We start from the raw sequence: 25,980 nt of genomic DNA on the forward strand, positions 1-25,980 counted from the left end.
TGGGGAGTGTTTGGACACTCCCCATATGGGTTTCCGCACATATCTACAAAAAGGTGGTGCAGAAAGTGCTAATGCTCGCCATAGTGGCTACCGTCCTGAACGCTTTGAAACTACCACTTACCAGCCTGCTTGATAAAAGCAACAATACGAGTATATCCCTTCCCGGCTGGGGTCTAGCGAGAGACATACAAAGCTATCTCGGGATTTCAAGTCTGGTCAATTTTGCGACCTTTTCATTATAAGGCATTTCATAAGACAATGAGATAAAAGTAAAGTGCGCCTCTTTTTTTTTGACGAAGTCATAGAAAACACTCTTTGCATCGTATAACAGGCTAAGACACATTGTAGGTATCAGAAAATTGCACCCGTGGACGATGACTAGCAATTATATCGCATACGTTGCAATTTGTGACGTTTCGTAGGTAAGAGAGCGGGCTTACAGACACTGCACTTTTTCTTGCCGAGAACCCTCGAATGAAATAGAATCCTGAATAAATTTAACGATTCCGTGACACTTAAATTCCGACCGTAAAACCTTGGAGTAAGTGCCTACATACAGCCTTGCCGTATTCCGCTATCCGGAGGCTAGCTGTCAGTTGTTCCCCGCGCGGGACCAGCGCGCGGGCGGCGTCAGCCCGTCGGACGACCAGCTCAGCCGGTCCAGCCCAGCACGGCGCTGGTCGGCGCGTCATTCTCGTCCAGTGCGCATGCGCCGCATGACGCAAGGCCGGCTCCACCGTCGCACCACCATGCGACCGGGAGCTGGGGAGCTCAGGGCCGAGGCTGGCCAGGCGAGTCCCACCGACCGGGACGGCCGTGCGCTAACTCTGTCAGCTGCGATCGATGTATGACACCGAAGCAGATACCGCTCTAGCATTCCCCAGGTCCCCTGACCTGACCTGACCTGGCCCGACCTGACCCACACCCGGAGGAGCCGTGCCCATACAGCCCGCCGAGCCCAGTCCGACTGTCGTCCGGCCGCCGGCGCCGGCAGCGCCATCTGCGCATGCGTCACCGACTCGGCTGGGCGGAGCGGGGAGCCGAGCGGTCCGCCGGCTGCCGTCAGACTGAGGCGGCATTTCGACGGAGCGGGGCTGTGACCGACCTCTCCGCAGTACAGAAACCGTGCGCTCGGCCACCATTGACCCTATACCGATCATGGCAGCCGGCGATGAGTGATTTACAGGTGAGTCCGACCCGGGGCAGCCGTGTGGGCCGTTATACCGGCGTCTCCTCCCCACCCCGCTCCCTGACCGGTCACGTGGTCTCGGGTCGGACCGTGACCTCGGCTGGGTCACAGGTGGGATGGGGTGCGGGAGTCGGTGGTTTGAAGGGTTATGTTCCAATAGAAATGAGCTTGGTGCATGCTGCTTTGCGTAAGCGTTTGTGTTGATTAGCGGATAGTTGTGAACTGTGATTGTCTTCGGGTGCTGTCTATGAGACGAGCGCCACGTGAGAGCTCGGGTGGGGAGGGGAGGGAGGGGCAGTGGCCATGCCTGATGCAGATTATGCTCTTTTTATACATTGGGATATGCCGGTGGCTGCTGTGCGTAACTTTTATGGGCCTACTTTTTTGATTATTTGACATAAGTTTAGGTATAACCCTGTACGCACGTTTCTCCGTCGAATTATTCATTTCACGTGTTCGCCAGATTTTCTTAGTGCGTGCAGTTAACTAACCGAAAGAAAATATGTTTTTTTGTGGTTAAATTCGTTATGAAACATGCTTAGGGACAAATTTTCATCATGGTATGTAGGGCAGGGTAAGAGTAAGTAGGGTATGTACGTTTATGCGTATATGCAAAAAAGCGCGCTTATTTAGTAAGTTCTTATAATGCATCAATGCAACTGGTTATGTAGCACTCTTCAAACTCCTTTGCCGCAAAAAGGCCCGACAAGCTGCAGTTACAGTGCCTATACCGCATGACTAATTTGTGGCGTATGACTAAAGATGTAGGAAGAAATACGTACGCTCTACGCCAAACGTAATTGCTTGTGCCTTGTAGGTACGGTAGGCGATTGTGTTTACTGATTATAGTTTCATTTCGTGCTATACGGTATTGATGATAGGCTACAAACCAGTAAAACGCCTTTGGGGCGACCAACAACGGAGCGAGCGAGAGGGTGGGCCTTGCACGTCCGAAATTGCGAGGGGGTACCTCCAATTAACTGTGCACTGCACCCTACTAACCGGTCCCTAGCGATGCGCCAAATTTGAGCGCAATCGGCCTAGCCGTTCTCGAGATCTGTAAGCGGCACCCTGCACGTGCGCACGTGCAAAATGGGTCCCAACTGACTTTTGCACGGCACCCTACGAACTAGTCCCTAACCATATACCAAATTTCAGCGCAATCGGACTCGGTTCAGCCGTTCTCGAGATCCGGAATCGACCCCTGAACGTGCGCACGTGCAGCTGCACCCCAACTGTGGCACATGGATATGCATTGCCTAGTGGGTGCCTACCTACCTACATGCCAACTTTCAGCGCAATCGACCCAGTAGTTACCGATATATTGCAATTGTTACAAAACGGACACCTATTCGTTTTGCACGTGGCACGTGCATAAGGGGCTACCCACATGGATCGGGAATAGTCCAATACTTGGTAGAAGGAATGAAGCTACCCTACAAAAATTACCGCATGTAAATCGGTGTGGTTGCTGAGATATAAGCGTCGCAAAAGCGTGACCACGGCCGGCCGCTCATGCTCAGAAATTTCCGTATATTCTACGTAAAACTCCGCTCGCTTCGCTCGCTCCGTAACAAAGGTATTTCAAAGGTTACGCATTAATAATGATCACGGCTCAGACTTTTCCATACGCAAGCTGTAATCCTTTTTTAGCTCAATAAGAGCTCATATTGTTTCATGATGGTTCCTAGCTAAGCGTTATCATTTTATTTCAAGTTCGGCCTTTTTTATAAGATTAAAAATATCAATTCGCTTGATCACTAACCTTCACCCTGGAGGGCTTGGGGGTGGGGGAGGGGTGGAGGTGGGGGGGGGGGTGCCACACCTCCCAGAAACTTGGTACCTACCTATAGCGTATAATGCATCAATTTTGCATCGTATGTTGAATTTAGACCCCAGATTACGTAAGGTCAGGTCACGAGATCAAGCTAGGCGACAATATCTCTAGAAAATGTAATTCCGTCATTCTTACATTTTTTATCGTAGAAATTTGAAACCCGGGCTATTTATAGACAAATCAGTATCAACAATTTGTAATTTGTATATTTCGGAAAGTTATATCGGTGACCTAAGGTGAAGTCAATTTTGCGACCTTCTCAACTACCTTTAAGTCAATGGAGAAAATTAAAATGCTCTTCTTCAGGACGAAAATACTGTCAAGCAGCGGAGTACATGTAAACACGACACGCTGTATAAAAAAAAATACACTCGTGAGTCGTGAGTCGTGACCCATCTTTATGCCCATGATGTCATCTCAGGTCATGAAACGTCTCCAACAGTTTGTGACAATAACGTTACATAGAAACATCCTGGAGCGACGAAAACAAGATGCGTTCAACTCAACGATATAAATCGACTAGTATGTATCATGACCATTTCCGTGAACTTGACCTGAGATTAAATTTGGAAGCTGATCTTTCAGGTCAACCTATAGGTATAGTTCATTCGACGCGTCTGGACGGAGATACGCGATGCCAGTAAAATCAACGTACTACAAGCTTGGTGTTAACCCGCGCCCCGTTGGGCTCTGCCAAGCAACGCGCCCGGTTGGGGGGGGGGGCATTTTGCCCCCCCCCCCTAAGATCTCGAGAACCACGCAACATAGCGACAAGCGGTAAACGGCGTTGGATAGCCCCAACGGGGAACTACCTTGTGACCCAATTTTATTGACCTAGGTCAAACCGATGACGTCACAGGTCAGGTCAAAGGTCCAATTTTCACCGTTTACAGGCATTTCAAGAAATGCGTTGTAAAATCGAGTAAAATGCATTTCATTGAAAATAATCGATGGGGAAATGTTCTTCAAACACATAGTTTGCTATTTGAGGTCACTGATACCAGGTCAGGTCACAGAGGTCAGGTCACGGGGGGGTCACAATATGAAAGTGTCGTGTGATACATGTTTTATGGTCCATTTTACATGACAAATGCGATTATGTGGGTCAGGCAGCCTTTGGGGCCAGCTTAGGTCACGTTTTGGTCAAGTTCAGGTCAAGGTCAGGTCAAGGTCAGGTCAAATTAGGTCAAATTTCAAAGTTGATATTTTTGCATTAAATGGGTATCGAATCGATGCAGCTCGTCACGGGGAGTTCAATGGTGGTCTTTGTTTTGCCGTACGTGGTCTAGAATCGCTAAAAATTGAGTTCAAAAATTTGACGTCATCATTTTTGAACAGTTTTATCGCTATAACTTGGCCAAAAAACGCGATATCGATCTGAAATTTGGTATGTATATAGAAGAGCGCTGGTACTATCACATATATTCCGGTTTTTTCGAAATTCGGAAAATTTTTGGATTTTTTCTTAGTTTTTCAAAAAAAAATCAATTTTTTATTTTTTTTGGGTCAAAAACCAAAAATTTTGAAAATCCGAGATAGCAGTTTTGTAGCGCCGCTTTTTGTCTACTAGACCATATAAAGAACTTTGAAATTGCTTGATAACTGTAGATTCGGTGAGCGTTTCGAGATTGCATGTTTTTTGCTCATTTTTGCTCGAACATGACCTCAGTTTGACCTCAATAACTCCTGACCTAAGGTGACCTAAGACTTGAAATTTTGTGTGAAGGTGTCAAATTGATGCCCGGGAAGGTACTGAAAATTTGGCGGCGCTGCGCGCCGCCGTTTTCTTGTTATTCAGGAAAAACCACAGGGGGGGGGGCAAAATGGTCCCCCCCAACGGGGCGAGGGTTAAGAGTTATTACAGAAAAACTTTTCCACAAAAACGTCAAATTAAGTTTTTGCCCTCTAGATGCTAAACCGTTGACCCTAGGTCAATTCTCAGAAGAGTACTGAGAAAGAGCTTCGAAAGAACTATCGAATGCGCTTTTCCGCAGCACTGTAGCTCTATTTGCTGTTACGTTGTGCGCCGATTTGTGAGGACTTGTCAAATCGGGGAAAATTCGTGATAATTTACATTTGGTGACCTTCAGTGACCTCAGCGATTGCGTGATCGAAAATTACCTTAATGATTCTGAAAGATCTTATACCGAGCTATAAGATTGATCTTTTCCGTGTTTTCCAGCTTTCTTTCTTTCCGAGATAACCTGGGGTGCCATGGCGAAGTTAGCTGAGACCCCATCTGGGTGCAGGTTAAATACGTGCCCCGCTGTCAGGATGGGGCTAGATCCCTCCCGTGTTTCTTAAGCGAATCGAATGGTGCTATTTTTGTTTCCGTACGAGGTCTAGAACGTCCAAAAAAATCATTTTTCAAAAAAAATTGTGTGTCGTGACGTCATAACATTTTGAATAACTCCCACATTTTTGAAACGATTCTTCTAAGAATTGGTGTGTAGGTGCACATAGATCACTTCGCTGACATTTTTCGATGCACTTAAAATTGTGGATTTATAATTATTTTAACAAAAAAGTCAGTTTTATAAAATTGGGCCAAAATCGAAAATTAAAAAAAAACTCGAGATAGCCATTCAATAGACAAAATAAAATCACGTACAACCTTTTTTTGTTACGTCTTGATTCCTTTAAAAATGAAGATGTTAGTGGCGTTTGAAGTTTTGCCGTTTTTTAGGCGAAAATGGCGTGGTATGACGTCATTTAAACGTCATTTTCTCCAACATTTTCCGACGGATTTCGCTAAAATTTTCAGGGAACGTGTCAAATTGATGTATGATAAGGTACTGAAAGTTGGACGTCGCTGGCGTACGCGTTAAGAAGTTATTGGCGAAAAACGGGAGGGGGCAGATTCTGCCCCCCCCCCCCGGCGGGGCGCGGGTTAATTTAGAGTCTCAGAATAGCAAAAACGGTTGAATTATAATGGTTAACGTTTCCCTACATCGCGTCGGCCAGTTGAAAATGTCGGTCGGTCGTGCCTTTTTGAGTAGCTAGAGCCTAATCGGTGAAATAGTTTCTAGCTAAGATAATCTTGCATGACCCTGACCTTTGGCAGTTTCATAGCGGCACATGAACCACAAACAGGGGCTTGGTCAGGGGTGGAGAACTAGGGGTTTTGGGGGTGCTCGAGCACCCCCTGAAATTCAAAAGTCACCGTATAATAGTGTTCCAGGGGTGCTTAAATTACATCTGAGACACAAACTGCTTTGCACAAGTCGCGAGGAGAGTGATGCTGCTGGGAAAACGTACCTATACGTGCTTTTCCACGCAAGAATTCGACAGTTCCACTCGCCAGGTGCTAGAAATGCACCCTCTGGGATTATGACAATTCTCCGCCCCTGGGCTTGATAATCTTGAAAATGTTTCAGAGTATTTTAGAATTCGGTATATAGGTAAGACACAAAAAAGTGCAAAGTTTTAGGCCAATTTGAAAATTGAAAACGTTATGGGCCAAGGCCCATTGGAGCCCGAACATAGCAGTCTTTGATTATGTCAAGAGTTGCTCCCCTACTAATTCAAAAAAGGAACGACCGACCGACATTATCATTTGGCCGATAACTATATGTCGTCAATAATTCATTACTTTTGTCCAATCAAATTTTGAGCACTCATCACATCAAACTGTGAATCCCGATCAGAGATGTTTTAGCTCTGACATCACCAGCAGGTGCCATTAGGAGCCACCATGCAGTGAGATTCTGCCTGCACCGCCCTCAGGTCCCGGCCGGGCGGTGGCCGAGCGGGGAGGGGAGGCTGCAGACTGCAGGGCCCCCCGCTCCGCTCATCCTCAGCTCTGTGGTCCGTGACCGCCGCTGGCGGCGCCGGACCCACGCCCGCCGATGCAGACGGCCGGTCAGGTGACGGCGCGTGCCATGCGAACGGCCGCGACCTACCCCACTCCGTGCACGGCGCCACCGCTGCACACAACACACAGCCGTGGCCACCGAGTGGTCCATTCGGCGGCGCCGGCACGCAGACGGACGGGCTCTCGGTGGCAGGTCGGTGGAGCTCGCCTCCGTCTCCCCGGCGCACAAAGAGCCCGGGGGTGTCGGGGGAATTTTGCAAACCCGACATGTGCTGTTTTGCCTGACGAGATGCTGTGTCATGGAGTGGAGTGACCGTACCGGCCTCTGTCCGATGTACTACACTCCATGCAGAACGGGGCTCTGAAGGTGGCTGATATAGGTATCGGCAGAGTTCTGTCCGCCGGGACTTGGCACGTGGACCCGACCCGGGGCCGCGTGCTGAGCGCAGCGCGTTAGGCCGCGCGCGCCGCGCAGCAGACGACGCGAGCTCGTTGTCATAGTTACGCCGTCGTATACTGCCATCTGTGCGTCCCGGCTGAAAGTTTCGTCTATCGGCCCGGCTTGCCGCTCGACGAGGCCGCTGCTCAACGCTGGCCAGCATGGGTTTTCCGCGAACCAGCCGACGGCGACGCTAGCGCCACCGAGCCGCGGCGGCAGCGGCGCGCACCAAAAACTCGATGAGCCCTGTCTGACCGGCGGCCGACGGAGCGGTGGGTCGCCGGCCAGCGACGACGGCGGCGCGTGGCCCGGCCGGTCGGCCAACGCACCCGCCGTCGCCGCGAACGGCGCACCGTCGGCAGCGACGCTGGACGGCTCGTGTTCAGCCGGCGCTCGCTCCGCGCTCGCTCGCCGAGTTGCAGCTCTCGCCAGCAGCGGCGCGGCTGGAGCGCGCGCGGTAACCTTGGCCAGCTGCCGTGACGTCAGCTCGGACCAGGCCTCCGCTTGGGCGGCGTCCGCGCGCGGGCGGCCGGGGCTCGGGAGTCGTAGCGCCGCTCGCGCCCCTGCTTTCACCGCGACCCTCCGAGGGAAAACGCCGAAGTGGGGAGCCGCGCCGGTGACTGGGGTTTCTGCAGAGACGGGAATAGAGGGAGACCCGGGAACCCACTGGCCAGAGAATACAGGGGAGACTGAAATACAGGGCGTGTGTCATGCGAGAGGACTGTCGTCTTGACGACATAGTCGTTTAAAATAAAAAGCATTGAAATCATTGGAGCGATTTCACGCCGGCCCGTTGCATCGTTCTCCGATCGGAGCTGTGGCGAAACTACCCGCTCCCCGGCGCCGCGTCGACTGCGCCGAGGCAGCCGCCGCGCCGGCGACGTCGCTGCCGTCTCTGGCCGCCGCCGACCAAAGTGCCTCTGCCACGAGCGGCCATCCCCCGGCAGCCGGCGCCGCGATTCTGAGCCTTAGCGCCAGATCGAAGCTGGCGCCGACCGCCTACGTTTATTCTCGCAGTCGATAGGGCCCAACGTTTTTGTTTTGCGCCGTTGCCAAGGCAGCGGCGCAGGCGATTGTGAGCCTTACGTGGTCGCCTTCTGCCCGAACCTCCATTTGGAAGCTTGCCAAGGCGCCGAGGCGGTCCGCTAGGCTGGCTGATGCGAAGGGAAATTATGAAAGAGAATCAGCTGTTGAGGCGGGCCGTTTGTAAACAGGTACGATATCGGCGCGGCCTGCAATGCGAGGTGGAAGAGGGCGCTGAGCGGTCACCTCTGATACCTGTTGAGCGGCGCTGAACGATTTGAGGCGCTGTCCGTCTGACCGTCTGTGGCTCTCTTGTCACAATCGGCGGCGGCACTGATAGTCGCAGAGGCGGCGCCGCTCGCCGCAGCCGGCCTGAGCCCGGTACCTGCCCCGTGCAGTGTGCGCCATTACCGACACCCCACCGGCGATCCCCGCCGGCCGCCGCGTCTGACATATACCTGTGTCCGGCGAGCGCAAACGATGCCAATTTTACGACAAATTGGTGCACACTACCCGCGTCTTAATAAGTCTTCTTTTATGAAAGACGTAGTTCATAGGCGATGCCTAATTGTCATTTTATTTAATGTATCTAAAATGTTGTTGCTTCTTCTTTGATGTATTCAGAAGCTTTTGCCTTCATTTCTCTTGTTACATGAAATTGTCCTATATTAGATTAATTCATTAGCGTTTCAAAGTTTCCGTCAATTGAGTTTGAGGTTGTGGTTTACGTATATAATTAGGCATTTACTGTCCCTGTCGCATCGCATCTAATCTGATTTTGACATCTCACATGCTAGTGTTAGCTGTTTTTTTTTTTTTGTTAGCTGAGCTGAGTTTCACATGTTTGCTATGGCACCAAAACCTTCCATTTGCTTCCATTTTCCATTTTGCGCAATATCTCTATCTGAGGATTGGTGAAATTTTGACATTGACATTTGCTGAAGAATACGCACGGGAATAGCATGAGACCAAAATTTAAGCACCGTTTGTACTTTATTAGACATTGGACTTTGGCATATTTGCATTTACATATCACACAGGAGCTTAATTATTTTGTTACACGAATACGATGCTGGTCAAAACTATAGTCGTAGTCGATCCCATACCTGCTCATGAATATCGCCCGACTATAATTGGAATTGAATTTAAACGTTACGTTGAAATGTAACCGTCACCTCATAGTTTATTCTTTCTTCGTAGGTACCTCTTAATCCATATAAACCTTTAATCACAAGATAAACCTATAAACCTTTCTCATATACATGCCTTTAACGTTTAATGTAAACGTTTCCACATGTAAACTATACCCATAATTTGTAAAGTCTCTTTTATCGCATCATTATGTAAACGTTTCCCAGGCATTCAATCACAGACTTCCCTATATACTCGTATAATATGGAGAAGTCTGGATAGAGAAGTCTGTGATTCGATAAATCAAACGATTTATTTTAATGTAGAAAATGACTCGGTTACCTGGTTCGATCAACCTTGTAACTGTTAGAAATACGCGCTCCCTTTCTCTATTCGACATTCTCCTGTAGAGTGTACCTAGAGAACGGGGTCCCTCTTGAAGTATTGATTATAGTCAGTAAAACGCTTAAATTAAGAAAAGACAAATGTTTAAGGTAACGGTGCTCCTAATTATGAATTGACTGACAGAATTACATCGATAATAAATAAATTATAAGAACGTGACAGATGAGAGTGGGTGGGGTAAAAAGCCTCAACTATTAATTAAATCCGATCAAAATTATGATCGACCCTCCCGGTTACTCAAAATTGCGCGATTGAGCCGTAGAGGTCGAAACCTGCGCAACAAGCCCCATGTGCTTAGCGCGAGCTCCGTCTCTGTCAATCCGTCTATTGGAGCGAATAATATCAAACAAAATTTCAATAGCCAACTCCATTTGTGTTCTGCGTGTATCGGTTTAGCTGCACCCCTTGTCTCTCCCATGTCGGGTGTTCTACCGTCCACCCAGCGCGCGGGGCAACACCCCGTGCGGCACCCTCTCGGCGGGGGCGCGGCGGCCGGTGCCTGCGCACCGAGTGTTTGCCGCCGCCGCCGCCAGAGGACAGGCAGATCGGCGGTCGGCCGCTGCGCAGGCCGCCGCTGCCGCCTGCCGCAGGGTCACGGGTCGGCGCGGTCATGGCCGGGACCCGACCTCGACCGACATAGCCTCCACCGGCCGGCCCAGGGGAACTGAGGGTAAACTCAGCGGATTTGGCGCCGTGTTCAAATCACTTATTTAATGCGGCTAAATTCGTTTTGCCAAACGGATGCAAAATATGAAATCGTAGCCTTGTCGTTGTCAGGTACTGTCTGTGGTCTACGGATGGATTTGATATTTTCTTTTGGTTCATTTAAACCATGTTCCCAAGGCCGACAAGTTTGGAGCATTGATAATTGCTTTTGTTTGGCTGTCAATCCGAAAGGTCGGACTTTTACACCATTTAGTTCTGCTGCAGGATCGATAGATTTAGGTAGGTAACTAATGGCCTTCTCCAGAGTCGGTGCCCTCGATAACCTGGCAGGCAGACTGAAAGGCGAGGAAATAAAACAGTAGATACGATGCATTTTTAACGCATTTTATTCGAAACATGCCTAATATACGTTCAACAGTATATTCGATGTAAAATATATGGTCTCTCTCCGCGCTGGAGTGACATGATTGGTCGTTACTCGTTAGATGCATTTAAGTGGTTAACTTTAAGCACAATTTTAATTTCTGGAAACAGGGACCTATTAAGTATAACGTTCAACCAAAAGGAACAAGGAAAGAAAAAAACAGCTAACTTTCATTTTGTTGTAGACAAAAATTTGTGGAGTACCTAATATGGATGTCATCATCATGAGTCGTTCTTATTTTATGAATTTCGCCTGTAACGCTTTCATAGTTCGTTCGTTAGTTCGTTTGGTATTGTGCACTGTGCAGGCTGCAGATTCAATCCAGCTTTCATTTTTTTCTGCACCTTATTGCTTTACACATATTAGCACATATGCACGAGCTTTCTATTCGGTAGCCGATTGTGGCACTGTGCGTGCCTTTGGCAATGGGGTGATGTTTTGTGCGTTCGTCCGCTTCGATAAATGCCCTATTACCTAGGTAACAGTAACCGAAAATGAAAACCGTGAGGGTGGTCCTTATATTCCTTTGTACGTACCTACACTGAGAGAAAAAGTCACTAGGGGTTTACCAGCCTCCCCTAGTAAATGCATGTGACTAGCCTATTTACCAGCCTTTGGGGCTGGTTTTTGGGGTAGTTATCACCACTTCGTCCGTGTCGTAGTTTCCCCCCTAGTTTTCGACGTAGTAAGGGTAGGTAGTAATGGTTACCAGACTGGCCACCAGGGGTGACCATGGGGCTCGCATTTTTACCAAGCTTTGAACTAGTATCCGAATCTGACGCAGAAGTTCATGCCGCAGCCATTTTGTTTTGCTTGACAACCGCCATTAGCGCTTTCGCCGTCGGCCGGAGAGTCTCTGCGCAGGTCCTGGATAGAATAAGGCTGTAGTGGCAAAGTTTTGCGTTCAGGCGGTGTGAGATGGTAACGTTTTGATTAAATTCTGTGAATTATTGTGCAAGAGGAGGGCAGCACCACGGTGCCGGCGATTCTCGAGGGCGAGGATGGGTACGCCGTTACCACCGACGGTGTAACGGTATGTGACGGTGCGCAGCCTTCGCGAGGCCCTAGTAGAGTTTGCGTTCGCTCAATATGTGTGTAACATGAAGGTTCGCGCGGTGACGACAACGCTAATGTGGTTTATGTCGACCAAGATCATGTCACTTCCTCAAGAGGGAGCCGCACCGGCGGACGTCGTCGCTGCCGTGCAGCAGTTGGATTAGAAACGTGCACAGTGGACATTGCCTTGGCGGTCACCAGCACTATCTGTAGCGGCGGAGCCTACTGCTATCGTTTCAAATAAATGGTTCGCCACCAGCGATATTGCGTGTGATCAGTACTATGGCTAGTAAAAGGCGTGGTACTGGGGGTAGTTAAAATACGTAGCACTCTGGTACAATGGCTGGTAAGAAGGAGAACCCCTTCGTTAAAAGGGTGATACTGGCTACTAACCCCTAGTTATTGGTTTGGTAACCGCCGATGGGCCGTGGTAGTTGGGTTAGTAAATGTGACTACTCCCTTGTAAGAAGGCTGGTTATGGGTCTGGTAATTGTAACTAGGCCTCTAGTAAAACCACTGGTAGGACACCTAGTAAATTTAACGAGGGGTGGTTAGTTTTGGCCTAGTAATTTTTGACACTAGGGTAAAACTAGCCACCCCTGGTAACTTTTTCTCTCAGTGTATATCGCATCGAAAGTTTATTCCTTTGATGTGTGAGGCAAGCAGTCTTATCCCGAGTAACATCAGTATATATGAACAGGGAATTTAAAGGCATCCATGTAAAACCATGGAATTCGAAACGCTTAAAATATAAGTATTGACTAGTACCGTTTGACGACGCTATACTGTTTTATCATACTAACATTTCCAAGTGTTATTATCTGCTGCAAATTGATTTTAACATCTCCGAACCGTGTTGGTATTGCCGAGGCATGGATGATGGAAAACGTATGGTATAAGATTTTCTTGAACTGCAGAATTAAAGGGACCCTCCCACCTTAACATTAGATTTGAGTTGAGATAGCCAAAATGGGGTCCCTGGCTCACAATTACCGGTTTCGGCACTCACAACATCGAGAAATGCCTTAAATCTGAAATATTGAATTTCAAAATTGCAGCATTTTGATTCAGAGGGGCTAATGCTTAGGAATACCCCTCTGAATGTGTGACGTCAGCGCAGATATCTAACGATTTTTAAATGTTTGACTAAAACGTTTTGTAGCACGCGGTGATATATGCTATTTGCGCGCAACATCTGCCGCAAACGCCGCACTTCTAAAATGAAGTCGCTAGAAACAGCGGAGATCCCAAAAAAGTAAACAAAAGTAAAAGTCTAATATCTTGAAAACCGGTGAATATTTTTCGGTGAAATTTGGTAGATATTCGTTTTCGCTCTTTCTGAACCGAGCGACATCACTTTCATGCCAATTCATAAACTTTTTTGAAGGTGGGAGGGTCCCTTTAACGGCCGGGCCGCGCTGATAGTCGTGGTTTTCCGAGGGGACTTCTCGGTCTGACGGTATCTGCACCGGTGCTGATTCAATGCACGATACAACTGTGATGACCGGGCTGCACTGATAGGTGCGATATGGCAGCGCCCAGGTGTGATATGGCAGCCCGTTGCCTCAGCTGCCGTCGGTCGGCTCGGCTCGGCGGGACGGAGCCGCCGGGACGGTCGGCGTGGCGGCGGTCGGCGGCCAGTTTTCACCGTTCTGGCCGAGCGCGCGGCACCAGCCGGGCTGGTCGGACGGCGGCCCACTGCAGGCTGCAGCGCCGCACCGACCGACCCGTCAGACAGGCTGGACCGTCTGCCCCGCCCCTCCCCCCCCTGACCCCCACATCCGCCCCTCATCAACCTGTCGACACGGTGCATCATTAGCACACCTTGTCCTGCCACGGGCGACCGCAAGGCATCCCGCACCGGGTACATGTCGACTCAGCGTAGTCCATAGCACTTATCTCATATCTGGGTGTTAAACCCATCACTCCAAAAGTTCCCGAAGCATTTTTTTTTTTAAATAATTGCCGAAACGGAACGGTTCACGAAACCCGAAAGTTTAACAGGAGGGGGGGGGGGCAATGGGATGCAGTAATTAACCTTCTAGAAATTATTCATACCATCTTACTTCTTTTGTAACGAATGCTCATTTCTACGAATGCTCATTTCCTAATTAGACATTCATATGATAGGTATGTTTCAAATAGGAATTGACTAGGGTGACCCGCGTGCTCCGCAACGCGAAAAGGGGATATTTACGATCGGCGGGTGTTTGGTTGATTGCTTGCTGGTGGTCGATTGCTTTTTTGATGGCTAAACGTTTTGGTTTGGAAAGAATATCCATCGCATCGAGGTGCCCGTGTCTGATAAGCATGCTTTCTACTTCAAAAATCTGTCAAATGTGTTTTATAATTTAGGTGCGTAGTTTTATGACAAATTAAAGGCGTAGATAATTTTCACTAAGAATCGTTTTGCAGAGGTTTGAAACATTTATATTTTTAAGAATACTGTTGCTTGTCATGCAAACGTGATGATTGGATCTTGGAGAGAATTGAATGCTCTTTCCAATGATAGCATTTTCAAGTGTCAAACGTATCAGGTTAAGCAGCAAAATCCGTGTAATTATTTAGCGGCACATTTTGGACAAAAACCATTTAATTCAGCGATTTTTTCCACATTGTTTTTGATCAATTAGCTTTTCACAATTTTTCCATGAGAGACGGTACATTTTTATTGCTAATAGGCGCTGTTTCAACTCATTCCGTCTGACGATCACCTGAAATTAATATAAATTCCAAAATCCGTCCAAAACGTCCATTTTTTTCAAAAGAAAAGTCCTCCCCGGTGCACGTGGCGCGTGCCAACCCCTGCACCGCACACCATTCGATAGCCCGTTCGATTCTCTACACGATGCTGTCTTCCCCGTACCGGTCGGGCCCACGGTTACCGAGATATTGCACCGGGACCGGACCCGTGTCGGGCAAATTTGGCTGTTTTCGCCCGTTTTTGCCAGCCGATTAATACATGTAAAGTCTATGACGCGAATTTGCACTTTTGGGGCACGCGCCACGCGCTCGCTATCGATCCGATCGAGCTGAGACTCATCAAAGGCACGTTGTCCATCCTTGTTCTATGAGTTGCGCAAACTTCAGCGCGGTAGGTGCAACGGTGTGACCTGTAACCCGCGCTACGTAGCACCATGTCGCGACCTTCGTAATAGACAGAAACTACGTCACCACAAATAGTAATATAGATGTAGTTTTCATGCATGAACCTTTCTTACGCTGCCTTCCCTGCCATGAATTTCGGTGAACTGTTCTTATGATAAAAGTCATTCACCTACGACATGAGAGGAATGTAGATACTTAAATTGCGTTTCATTTATAATTTTCGATAGAAGACATTAGGAGGTATACCTAATAAAGAGTTTGACATGTTTTATCAGTTAAGTGCGAAAAAATAGGCATCCGTTACCTATAATTCGATAAGGTAGAGGGTTCCAACCAAAAACGACCGTTGCTGATCTGCAGCTCAACAACGGTAGATCAGAACATTCATACAAGTTCTTTACGACTTTTATTTAGTGCTACACTTCGCTTGTGTGAGGCGAGCTCAATGTGATTGTAACGATCAAGCAGTGTTTAGACTTGCGCTCGCTCGTTTGTTGCCCCCTCCCCCCCCAAAAGGCGTCTTGTTACTGGTCTTTCTTAGGTATGGACATAGGTGCGATGAATGAATATGTAAGAATTTATAAAGGTTGCTGAGTAGAAGTCCATATTCGAATGAATGATTCGATTGCAATTTTATCTGCCTTCTTTGTAAGAAAATCTGCTAATCAAGAGGCAGCCAATATCCTAAGCTCTGTTTAAATTCACCAGCACAATATTGATTGTGTTTAAAAATGGATTAGAAATATAGGATAAGAAAAAAAGTTAAGAAATAATATATAAAATGAGGATCCCTTATTTTCGACATTCTTCCGTCTCCGAGATAAAAACGTGTGAACCTTACTTCAATTTTCCCATTAGAAATTCGTAAAGAAATATTTGAATGTTCAGTCGCTTGCAAGTTGAAACTATTCCTAAGTTAAGGACTAAACTATTCCTAAAAAGGTTAATTGATTTAGCCTTTTTAAATACAAGGATAAGGTCATTATTCAAATATTCCTAAATTAACTTTTTATTGTGTGCAGATGGGCTGATTTTTTTATGTTGTACTTTTTTATTCACTCACGAATAATTCCTATAATTCAATAGGCATACCGAAGATGTTCGCGCCCTCGCGCCTATCCTCTCGCTCTGATCTACCTTATCAGCCTAGATAGTAGATACCTATGCCTATAGGTAGGGTAAGGTGCCTAATTAGCGACCCTTTCCGATTTGCGACCTACCTCCCTACAGAAAAACTGGCAGGAGAAAACGGGGTAAAAACATCGTCAAAAGGTCAGCCATGCTTTGGTTATCAAATTAAATTATTTTCCGGTCGTCGATGTTTCTGGTGGGACGTTTCAGGTGAGTTTAAATAAAAATGACGAGTTTCTTATCCAAAACGTGTGTGTTTGGGCCCTCTCTGATGAAGAGTGGTGCACATTAGGATGATGCACCTTTTTTATTCTGAATCGACATTCCTTTTTTAATTGATTGCCGTTTTCCCATAGTGAATCGCTCAACTGTGCACAGCACGGCGGTTAAAAATGTGTCGCAACTCATATTTCCTATTTGTGCCTGACATGGTCGCAAATAGCTCAAGAAGGGAAAGAAAGGGAAAAGAGAGAAATGAAAATGAGGTGTTGCTGAAGCTTGCAATGTGTGGCAGGGGATGCCAAATGTCGTCACCGACTGCAGGGGTGCCGAATTCAGCGCGGACCTCGAATATCATACGAGATAGCCCGCAAAATTTGGGTTTCTGCCTTCTTTTCGCCTTCGGTGCATCACAAGATCAGTTTTTTACTTACGTAAATGTGTTGGATAAACGTTCCTGTTCGAGTGATTGAGTGCTTTGCGTATATAGGTTACCTTTTTTAGATCATATTTCATCTTTTCAGGCGTCGCATTTTTTTGCCATTTTTAATATGGGGAAACCCATAGACTTATTAGCGACCCTCCCCGGTCGCTAATTGGGAAGAGTTCCCTATTAGCGTTTTTTTTGCAATGGTTTTCCAAAATGCTCACTACAAATAAGTTAGTGAATATTGGGGCAGAAAATGACTATATTTTAATAGAAAAATGAACGATCTTTCCGAAAATCAAGCCAGTAATACAGTGACACCCACAGAGCGTGAGCAATGACGGTTCAAATTAAGGGGGTCGCTAATTAGGCACCTTACCCTATAGGTATAAATATATCGACGATCTTATCAGTACCTACGTAGATGTACTTAAAGGGACCCTCCCACCTTAACATTAGTTTTGAGTTGAGATAGCCAAGTTTGCGGCCAGGCTCAGAAACCACCATTTATCCTGGTCGCAACCCCCGCAGCTTTATGGTGTTCAAGAAATTTCTTCCTTTTACTTGCAGGGTGGGACCAGCGTGGTCCCTATCTCTTAACCATTACGGCAATCTGATGACGTCATCAGGCTTTCGAACGTCCGTTAAATGTTCGACTAAAACGTTTTGTAGCACGCGGTGGTATATGCTGCTTTGCACGCAACAAATGCCGCACTTTCAAATAAAGTCGCTAGGAACAGCGGAGATCCCAAAAAGTAAACAAAAGTAAAAGTCTAATATCTTGAAAACCGGTGAATATTTTTCGATGAAATTTGGTAGATATTCGTTTTTGCTCTTTCTGAACCGAGCGACATCACTTTCATGCCAATTCATTAACTTTTTTGAAGGTGGGAGGGTCCCTTTAACAAAATTATGCTGATATGGCTAGCCAGACTAGAGTATCAATTCCACAGTGAAGAAGATACGTACTATAATTCTTCATGATATTTACTTCATGATACGTGTAATATTTAAAATGACAAAATTTTTACACCTCTATGCGGATGCCGTCTTTGATTCGGCAGGATTTCCAAAAGGAAATAGTAACTACACCTGATGGGATAATTTCGGAGAAGACTTGACTTTTTAAAACGTTCCAATCAGGCCGTTACAATTATTTTGAAGAAAAAAAGTTTGTGTAAAATATACTTACATAAATTGAAATATTTTACGACGAACCACTATATAAAAAATCCAGCATATCATTAAATCTTTATACTGAAGTGAATAAGTTATCCGATATCCATATTGGATATGTTGCAGCTTATATGTTCTTCAGCGTGCATATAACCCTGGGTCCTTGGAGCGTAGCGCCGTGTGCCTCCGGCGGCGCTGGGTGCCAAGCGGTCGGTACGGTCCCCCGCCAGTCGCCACCGCTGCGCCGCCGCGCCAGCGCTGGCTGGCTGGGAGGCGGCCCTGAGCCGACGGCGGCGTTAGTGGAGCACTCCCCTCCCTCCCACTCTCTCTCCCCGGCCCCGGCCCCGGCTGGCTCGCCCACGGCGCAGTCATCGGCGCTGCTCCGGGCGCCTCTGGCGGTGGATGGGTGAACTATAGGTTCTAGTTTTGACCACCGGCGTCGTTTCTAGAGGCTTGGGAGATGCGCAACAAAGCTGGGTTGGGGAGCTGAGTCTCAGTCGTCTCGATCAAGCTTATCACGTACGCCAATTTTACACTGAAACAAATATGCATTTTTGGAGGCTTTGGTCGGGAGTTAAACTCTGCCTGTAAAAAAGCCACACGAGAACTGTGTGGCTTTTTTGCTCGATCAATGTGTGTTTTAGCTTATTCCGGCTAGTTTCCTCGTGTCTGACCTTGTCTGTACGTCTGTTTGTTTCAGCTGAGTGTCTCCGACGCGGCGATGGGTCACGTACAGCCTGCGTCAGCGGGCTGTCCTCTGGAGCAAGCGGCGCGGGCGCACCAGGAGACCGACGAGCTGCGGAAGCGTCCTCTGGACACTGCCGAGCCGCCGCCGCCCGGTAAACGGCTGCGGCCGGCACCCGTGTGGCGCCAGGAGACGCCGCCGCCCTCGCCGCACGAGTCGTCCTCCGAGGCCAGCGAGGACGAGTCGGAGGACGAGGAGGACGAGGACGAGGAGCGCGGCTACCAGGGCAGCATCCTCGCCTCGTGCCTGCTCTCCGACAAGCGGACCGCCTTCAGCGCCAGCCCGGAGTCGGCGGAGTCGGGCTACTCACCGGCCTGCGAGCTCGGGCGAGCCACCTACTCTGGGTGGTACTCGGAGGGTGGCGCCGGCCAGCGGCCACAAAACCAGACTGTCGAGTGTGACGGTAAGAGTTACATCCAGTTGGGCGCGGTGCCGGCGCGGCGGGAGCGCTCCCAGTTGTACCGGTACCAGAGGTTTACGGCGCTCCACACCACCATGCTCAAACTCAGCAGACACCGGCGCATGGTCGACCCTCCGCTGCGCAAATCGGTGCTTCTCTTCAACACGATGCGGCACATCGAGAGGGAGCTGGAACAGGAGGGCCTCACTCTGGCAGCAGCCTTCAACCCGCACCACTTCGACAGCGGTCCTCTGACACTGGACCCGCCTCCCCCACCGCAGACGCCGCCACCTCCGGCGGCCGTCAGCCTACCACCGGCGCCGGTCGTGTCTGCCTCTCCCTGCGGAGACAGCGGCTTCGGCGAGGACGAGATCAACTGGAGCTCGGTGCTGAGCCTGGGCAGCCAGCCGGAGCTGGAGCTGGTGCCGCTGGACGCCCACACCGGCTGGCAGCTGACGCCCCTCTCGGCCGACGACGTGCTACGCACCTTCCCGGCAGACCGGCGCGACGAGCCCGACGCGGCGACGGCGGCGGCGGCGCTCTCTTCGCTGCTGGCGCTATAGCCGAGCCGCGCCCGGACGGGGTGAGCACTGACGGACGGCGCCGACACAATATCTCGGGTATCTGGGTCGAACTAGCGCTCTTACAAGCAGAGATAGCTGATCAGTTCACTAGAGTCCCATCAAAAAAGTCGTCATATTTTGTTCATAGGAATTGAGTAGAATGGATCAGGATTTGCATCATTCCTCTAGTGTATTTTTAACGTGTAAAAATGCTTATATGTTAACTTAGCTAAGCGTTCAGACTTTCACCCATTAAACCATATTCAATCAACCGATTAGTTTCGCTTAGGTCGACTCAGAACCCGGAATATTGAGGTAGTGCCGCTGTTGGGCTCGCTCCGGTCCCCGTTGGTGGATCGCTGTGATACTTCGAGTACCTGCCATAGTCGCTAGGTGGTAGCACCGGCGGCTGGGCCGCGCCAGCTGTATTTTTTGTATAGTGATTTTCCGCTGAGAGGCTCAAAGGTGTCGTTACGTCCGAATGCCAGGGCAGCAGCGGGCTGTGAGGGTCGACCGGGTCATTTCGGGTCAACTGAGGTCACCGGGTGCCGTTCGGGTCAGCTGAGGTCAGCTGGTGGCTGCTGGCGCCATCTGTCCGACTCGAGTACAAAGATGCGCCGCGTAGAGGAGCAATAAGCGACGCTCAACGGTCCTGCCCACCAGAGCACATAAGACGGCTCGCGCGGCCGCCTGGTGCGCTGTGCCGTCCGCTGCTGGACTCGCTGGGGTTGGAAGTACCACCCTCTGGTCCGCATGGTGTCCCAATGAGCTTCACCGGGTGTCGGGCGGCTGTCGCGCGGGTGTGTCCTTCAATGACAGGTAGCTGTGGGGTGTCGCGGCCCACCGCCGCTGTGTGAATGGTTCCGGCGACGACCGAGATTAGGGCCGCGTCCGGCGACCCGCGAGCCCACCAGACGTGTCATACTCGCCGGTAGCGGCCGGTTTTATGGTACCAACACTGCCGCCGTCAGACCGACCGAACTGCGCTGTCGGGACGCAGGTCTGCTCTGTTGGACAGCGAATGTACTGAGTATGGCGACTGAGAGATTTATTTTAAATATCTGTTCGTGCTTGTTTGCGTGTGTTGGCTGTAGCCCCTGATCGCGAGTCGCCTCGCACTGAGGGCCAGCCGGATGGGGTATCTGCTACGGGACGTCGGTTAGTACGACTGGGCTCAACTGCCTGAGATCGCCCGCTCACTGTATCAACTGAACTCGCGGTGTTATGTGCTGCGAGACACTGACAAATTGTGCCGAGCGATGGGCGCTGCTCAGGCATGTATTGCTCTGGAGCGCACGGCGATTTTGAACATGTTTTGATTTATTTATTGCAGCTAGTGACGTAGGTTAGCCATTAGGAGCGCATGGGCTGCGGGCCGCACAACTACGGCGCCGATATTGTCGCAGTATACCGGCCGGATTTGTCACAATATCAAGCATCCATAATCAAAGCCCATGACTGCGACGCATCCGAGTAGCAGGGGACGACATTAGAGCAGCTGTTGTGCGGAGCGGCCCGGCCCGCCTCAGTCTCAGTCCAGCCTCTGGCGCAGAGGACGGGCCAGCTCCCCGGCCCGGGCGCCACCGACGGAGCTCAGCCGGTGCCGCCAGCGTTTGTAACGCCTGTTTTGTACTTAGCGTGTGTACATACGTGTCACCCACGGCCAATAAACGTGAGGTCATACCGCGAGCTGACTGTATTCACTGGCTGTGATTGAGGGGAATGGGAGATGAGACCACCTTTACGCGCGTTGGAGGAATCACTGGGTGATATCGGCCTACAGCAATACTTTTTTTAGGGCGATGCACCACCCTTGAACCCATTGAAGTCAAACTTTACACTAGTAGGTCAGATATGACTCGTCTTCAAGACAAATCTAACACCGGTAAGCGATTCAGTAAAATCACACGGAATCAATCAAACCAAAAACACAAAATGCAGACACAAATCTTAACTCAGTTCTCACGAACCCGAACTCCATCCCTTCTCACAACTCTATCACATGTGAAAACGGACCATTGGTGGTCGAACTGAGCACCTGCCTGGCCCCGTACCTGCCACACCGAATCCTGCAGCCCGCCTGGCTCCAGCCGTCGACCTCCGCCGCTGTCTCGCTCAGCGCTTCCACAAACACCGCATAGAGCCGAGCGCCGTCCGCCTTAGAGACGTTACCGTGGTACTGGAACTGCTTTCCCTTCAGCTGACCGCCTAGTGTGGCCTGGGGTACCACCAGTATGTCGCCGGGAGCAGAGGTGATCGCTGTACGCCGACTGTCCGCAGCAGACTCGCTCAGACGAGCCGAGAGCGCGGTGGTGGCGGCGCGCCGAGCCGTGGCGTCGTCACAGCCCGAGAGGAAGCAGACGAAGAGTACCAGGCCGGGGCCGATCTGACAGGGAGAGAGGAGTATGAGGTTTAGACGGAGATATGAATACAGGACACGAGTCGTGGCGCAGTACGCAGCTATGAATGACATGGAGTTGGTGGCATAATATACGACCTCAGGAAAGTATTAAGTACCAACCAGTTACCACGAAACGTTTCGCTAATAAGTTAAATGACAAATGCCAGAATGCTATCCAGTATCCACATTCCACAGATGCCATCTGTTCAGCATTACACTATCTGTATCTGTAGACAATCTAGGAAAGAGCCGCCCATTAGGTAAAGGGGAGCGTATCGCCTAGGGACTACGAAACTAACCTTCAGAAGCCCGTCGTCATCGGGAGCGCCGCACCGTTCCAGTATGAGGTCAGCATCTGACTCTGCGCCGACGGCGTCAGTCCCCCGGAGGTCCAGCTGGGCGGAGGTGCACTGCTGCAGCAGCAGTCGCACCAGCCGCTTCTCCGGCATTGTCAGCAGCAGGTGAGGAGCTGATCACACACCAGTGACGTCGCAATCGACCACGGAGGTCAGCCTCCAGAGCCGGATGAGCCGGTGAAGCGCTCCTCGCTCCTGGGTTCAGTCTTCACCAGGTGGGCTGAACCACAGTCCCTCGCTGTAACGCACGACCCACCGGCGACATGCTATAAGGACCGATGAACGGGAGGGCGAGAGTACACTGCATCAGCTGGCTGATGGCATGACGTATGTACATTGTCAGAACTTGAAACTGGTCTGCACTAGCCATTGGCGCGAGTGTCTGGACTCTGGAGTAGCGGATTACAGCTCGCTCAAATTTAGAAACGTTCAGTCAGACTCATACATGGCTGAGAAATACAGAGCAGCTAGCGTTGAATGCCAAGTTACAAGTAAGGCCGTTTAGTCCACCTCAGCTGCACGTTACAACAATATGGCACATTGTTCATCAACATCGCTATCGACCGACATCATTGGGCACTTCCCTAGATCGTTGTTCTTGGATAAGCCTCACATCGATTCTGAGCCCCGCCAATGCCCACACACAACTACTGTGATTCTTAGTAGCACGTAGTGTATTCAAAGAAGGCAATGCCACGGTTATTCGGATGTCACACAACTTTATCGGATATATGAATGGTAGGTAGTTGGCATCGTTCGCATTGGACATTATGATTATCACCGTCATTACCTATCATTTATCAAAACGACTAGCAAGACTATCATGAATGACCACTAAAAGCACGAGACGTTAACTAATATAAATCAGGAAACCACAGCGAAATACCAAGGAAAGAAAGACGGACATCAAGCAATTTCAACCAGCATAACCAACAATCATGGAATGAATCATCTTCAAAATAATCTCATGCATTCTCCTTCAGCTCACAAACCACAACGAACAAAGAGGCTCTAAGAAGGCAGCCCACTTCATGACATGGTTGGTCAATTACATTGCCAGCTAGACAATGTGGTGCTCGCTATTGATAAATATCGATATCATAGATTCGGTACAAAGGCACGCAGCGATCCGCCCTCCAGGCATTTTCTAAGTTTCATACGCCGAAAAGACACACATGGCTAAGAGCTGGGGTCATCGTGTCTGGTATGCCCGCGCTAGTCTGAGAACCGGCACACGTATTCATCGAGGTCCTTCCAGCCTCCAGCTGACTCATTCCTTGATGCTCATGCCTCATTTGAAATGGAAAGTCTTCCAAGTACAAATACGGTATCAACCCGAACACTTGCACAATACACAACATGCATCTGAATGTATCTATGCAAGATGTTATCACTTTTTCAGTGGGATATTTACGCGAAAGTTCGCACTCATGATCCGCACCCGTGACTGCCGACGTCCGTATGACGTCGCAAGAGTGGTGCATCAGAGGCTGTTCGGGTTCGAGTCCGGTCTAGTTGACGCAGTGGTCTACCATCCCTGCACAGAATACACACCGAGCAGCCCCAGCAACCAGTGGTCCCCTAGCGCATTGATCAGTCTCGATGTTGCTAGTAAGTGATTCGCCGTCACTGCCCCTGCTCAGCCTGTGGGAAGTTGCTTTGGGAGTTTATCCCCTCCACACCGTCTGTGCGGTGTCGCAGGCACCTCCGTTCTCGGTCCTGTCCCGCTGGCGGTATTTCAGTCAGTGTGGCGGAGCTGAGGCCGATGGACCGAGCCGATGTCCCGCCGGCCGCCGGGACAGCGCCCGCTCCAGCTCGGCCGTGATGTGTCGCAAGTCGGCCGGTTCCACCAGCAGCGACAGCTGGTGCGGCTGCTGCGTCAGCTGCAGCCGCAGCAGCAGCTCGGGCCGCAGCTGGGTCGGCAGCGCGCGACTGCCCACCACGGTCGCAAGCCGCCAGCTGAGACCGCTCAGCTGCTGCGGCGCCGGCCGGCCGGCCAGCAGGGCGCGCCGCACGCGCGGCCGGCTCTCGGCGGCAGCAGACAGCAGCCGCTCCAGCACGTCCGGCGGCACGGAGGCGGCCTGCAGAGCGGCGGCCAGCAGCGCCGAGTCGGCGGGCGGGGCGCGGGCCGCCGCCAGCAGCACGGCCAGCACGGCCAGGGTGCGGTCCGGCGGTCGCGCCGGCCCCTCGGCGGGGCTCTCCAGTTCAGTGAGGGCGCTCTCTGTCACAGGGCCGACCTCAGTGGGCGCCAGCCTGGCCAGCGCCGCTGCCTGGTCCTCTGTGATGTGCATGGTGGCTGAGAGCCCAGGCAGAAGGCTGAGCTTAGTGGATGCAGTGCAGAGCACAATGTTTGGATGACAAAACGTCATTTGCTTTGTTATGAATTCTGAATAGTTATGCAAACGTTATTATTGCTATCACATTATGTTTCAAACGTCAAAAGCAGACACTGTAGGCACTAGACACCTATCTATCAACAGATAAGTTATATTTCAAATTTTGATTGTCAACTATCCTTGCCATGAGAAAGAGTTGTATCAGTGTAGGTAATTATCAGACTTCCATTTCATTTAGAAGTGAGCAAGGTCTTATACAATGATAAGACCTCTTTCCCTGGCCTGTGCTGTATTTGGCCTTTGCCCACAGATCAGGTCCGGTTATATAGGTATGAGGTCTGAGGATACCATGAACAAATGTTGACATGCTGGATGAAATGCTTTGCTGTTACCTAAATTGGCCTCAAAGCTTGATGTTTGATACATCAATATGATGCAATGGGCATTTCACCAGAAACACTGGGCAGCAGTGCTGTCATGTTACACTTTACAGATAACGTTACTGTCATGTAAATGAACATCACTAAAAAATCTTTAGATATTGGCTAAAAAAGTGGAACTTACCTATCTGCCTACCTACCTACCTATATTCCATGTCATGCTAGCATTTCAACCTTTTAGAACATACACATTACTTGTGTGGTCCTATCTTGCCTACAAACATACACTTTTGAAACCTAACACCCAATAAATGGATTTTGAACTTCGCAAAATGCTCTGCAAGTGCAACATGCAAAATGTTCTGTAGCCCAAGGAAGAATTGAGCCACTGCACAACCATTGCACACAGATATATTAAACAAGATTGCTCAAACTTTCCATTTGTTTCTTTGTATTTTTAGCTATTGATAATTGATATTTGACATTCTCAAAACCCAAGGAACTCAAATAATAAGAAAAAAAAAACTATCCAGCATTGCCTGGTAGGTACGATTGATCTATCATGGCATGCAAGACTTAATTCCTACCTTTTATGTCGGTCCTAACTCCTTGCAATGAATTACGATAAGGAATTTATCTCGCTTATTCACGCACCACAACTTCCAGGAACCCAAGCCGGGATCACTGAACTGCAAAATAACAAGGCAAAAACACTTTTTGCAGTACTTTAAGGGGCTTTAAGAGGTTCAAATTC

At 49.5% G+C, this 25,980-nt stretch overlaps 2 protein-coding genes across 3 annotated transcripts; one reads left to right on the top strand and one right to left on the bottom strand.

The window, feature by feature from the left end:
- Positions 1-1,047: 1,047 nt before the first annotated feature.
- On the top strand, positions 1,048-21,442 carry LOC122386811. The gene is made up of 2 exons (XM_043376451.1): positions 1,048-1,186; positions 18,746-21,442. Exons 1-2 carry the CDS (start codon positions 1,172-1,174, stop codon positions 19,751-19,753), a joined length of 1,023 nt encoding a protein of 340 aa, XP_043232386.1. The 5' UTR covers positions 1,048-1,171; the 3' UTR covers positions 19,754-21,442.
- Positions 21,435-25,938, bottom strand: LOC122386812 (D-aminoacyl-tRNA deacylase 2-like). 2 transcript variants are annotated; one of them, XM_043376453.1, is made up of 3 exons: positions 25,814-25,938; positions 22,454-22,748; positions 21,435-22,139 (listed from the first exon to the last, which is right to left on the bottom strand). In XM_043376453.1, the coding sequence occupies exons 2-3, from the start codon at positions 22,601-22,603 to the stop codon at positions 21,741-21,743; spliced, it is 549 nt and encodes a 182-aa protein (XP_043232388.1). In that variant the 5' UTR covers positions 22,604-22,748; positions 25,814-25,938; the 3' UTR covers positions 21,435-21,740. The 2 variants fall into 2 exon arrangements, with proteins under 2 accessions (XP_043232388.1, XP_043232387.1); XM_043376452.1 differs by having other exon boundaries at positions 22,454-24,806; positions 25,814-25,937.
- Between the last annotated feature and the right edge of the window lie 42 nt (positions 25,939-25,980).

Source organism: Amphibalanus amphitrite, unplaced genomic scaffold (assembly GCF_019059575.1).
Source record: "Amphibalanus amphitrite isolate SeventyFive unplaced genomic scaffold, NRLGWU_Aamphi_draft 000263F_arrow, whole genome shotgun sequence".
NCBI lineage: Eukaryota > Metazoa > Arthropoda > Thecostraca > Balanomorpha > Balanidae > Amphibalanus > Amphibalanus amphitrite.

Excerpts from the sequence above, each read along its gene's own strand:
- LOC122386812 (XM_043376453.1), bottom strand. The coding sequence starts at position 22,603 with ATGCCGGAGAAGCGGCTGGTGCGACTGCTGCTGCAGCAGTGCACCTCC. Across the intron at positions 22,140-22,453 it reads ATGACGACGGGCTTCTGAAG|ATCGGCCCCGGCCTGGTACT; the intron begins GTTAGTTTCGTA and ends TCTCCCTGTCAG.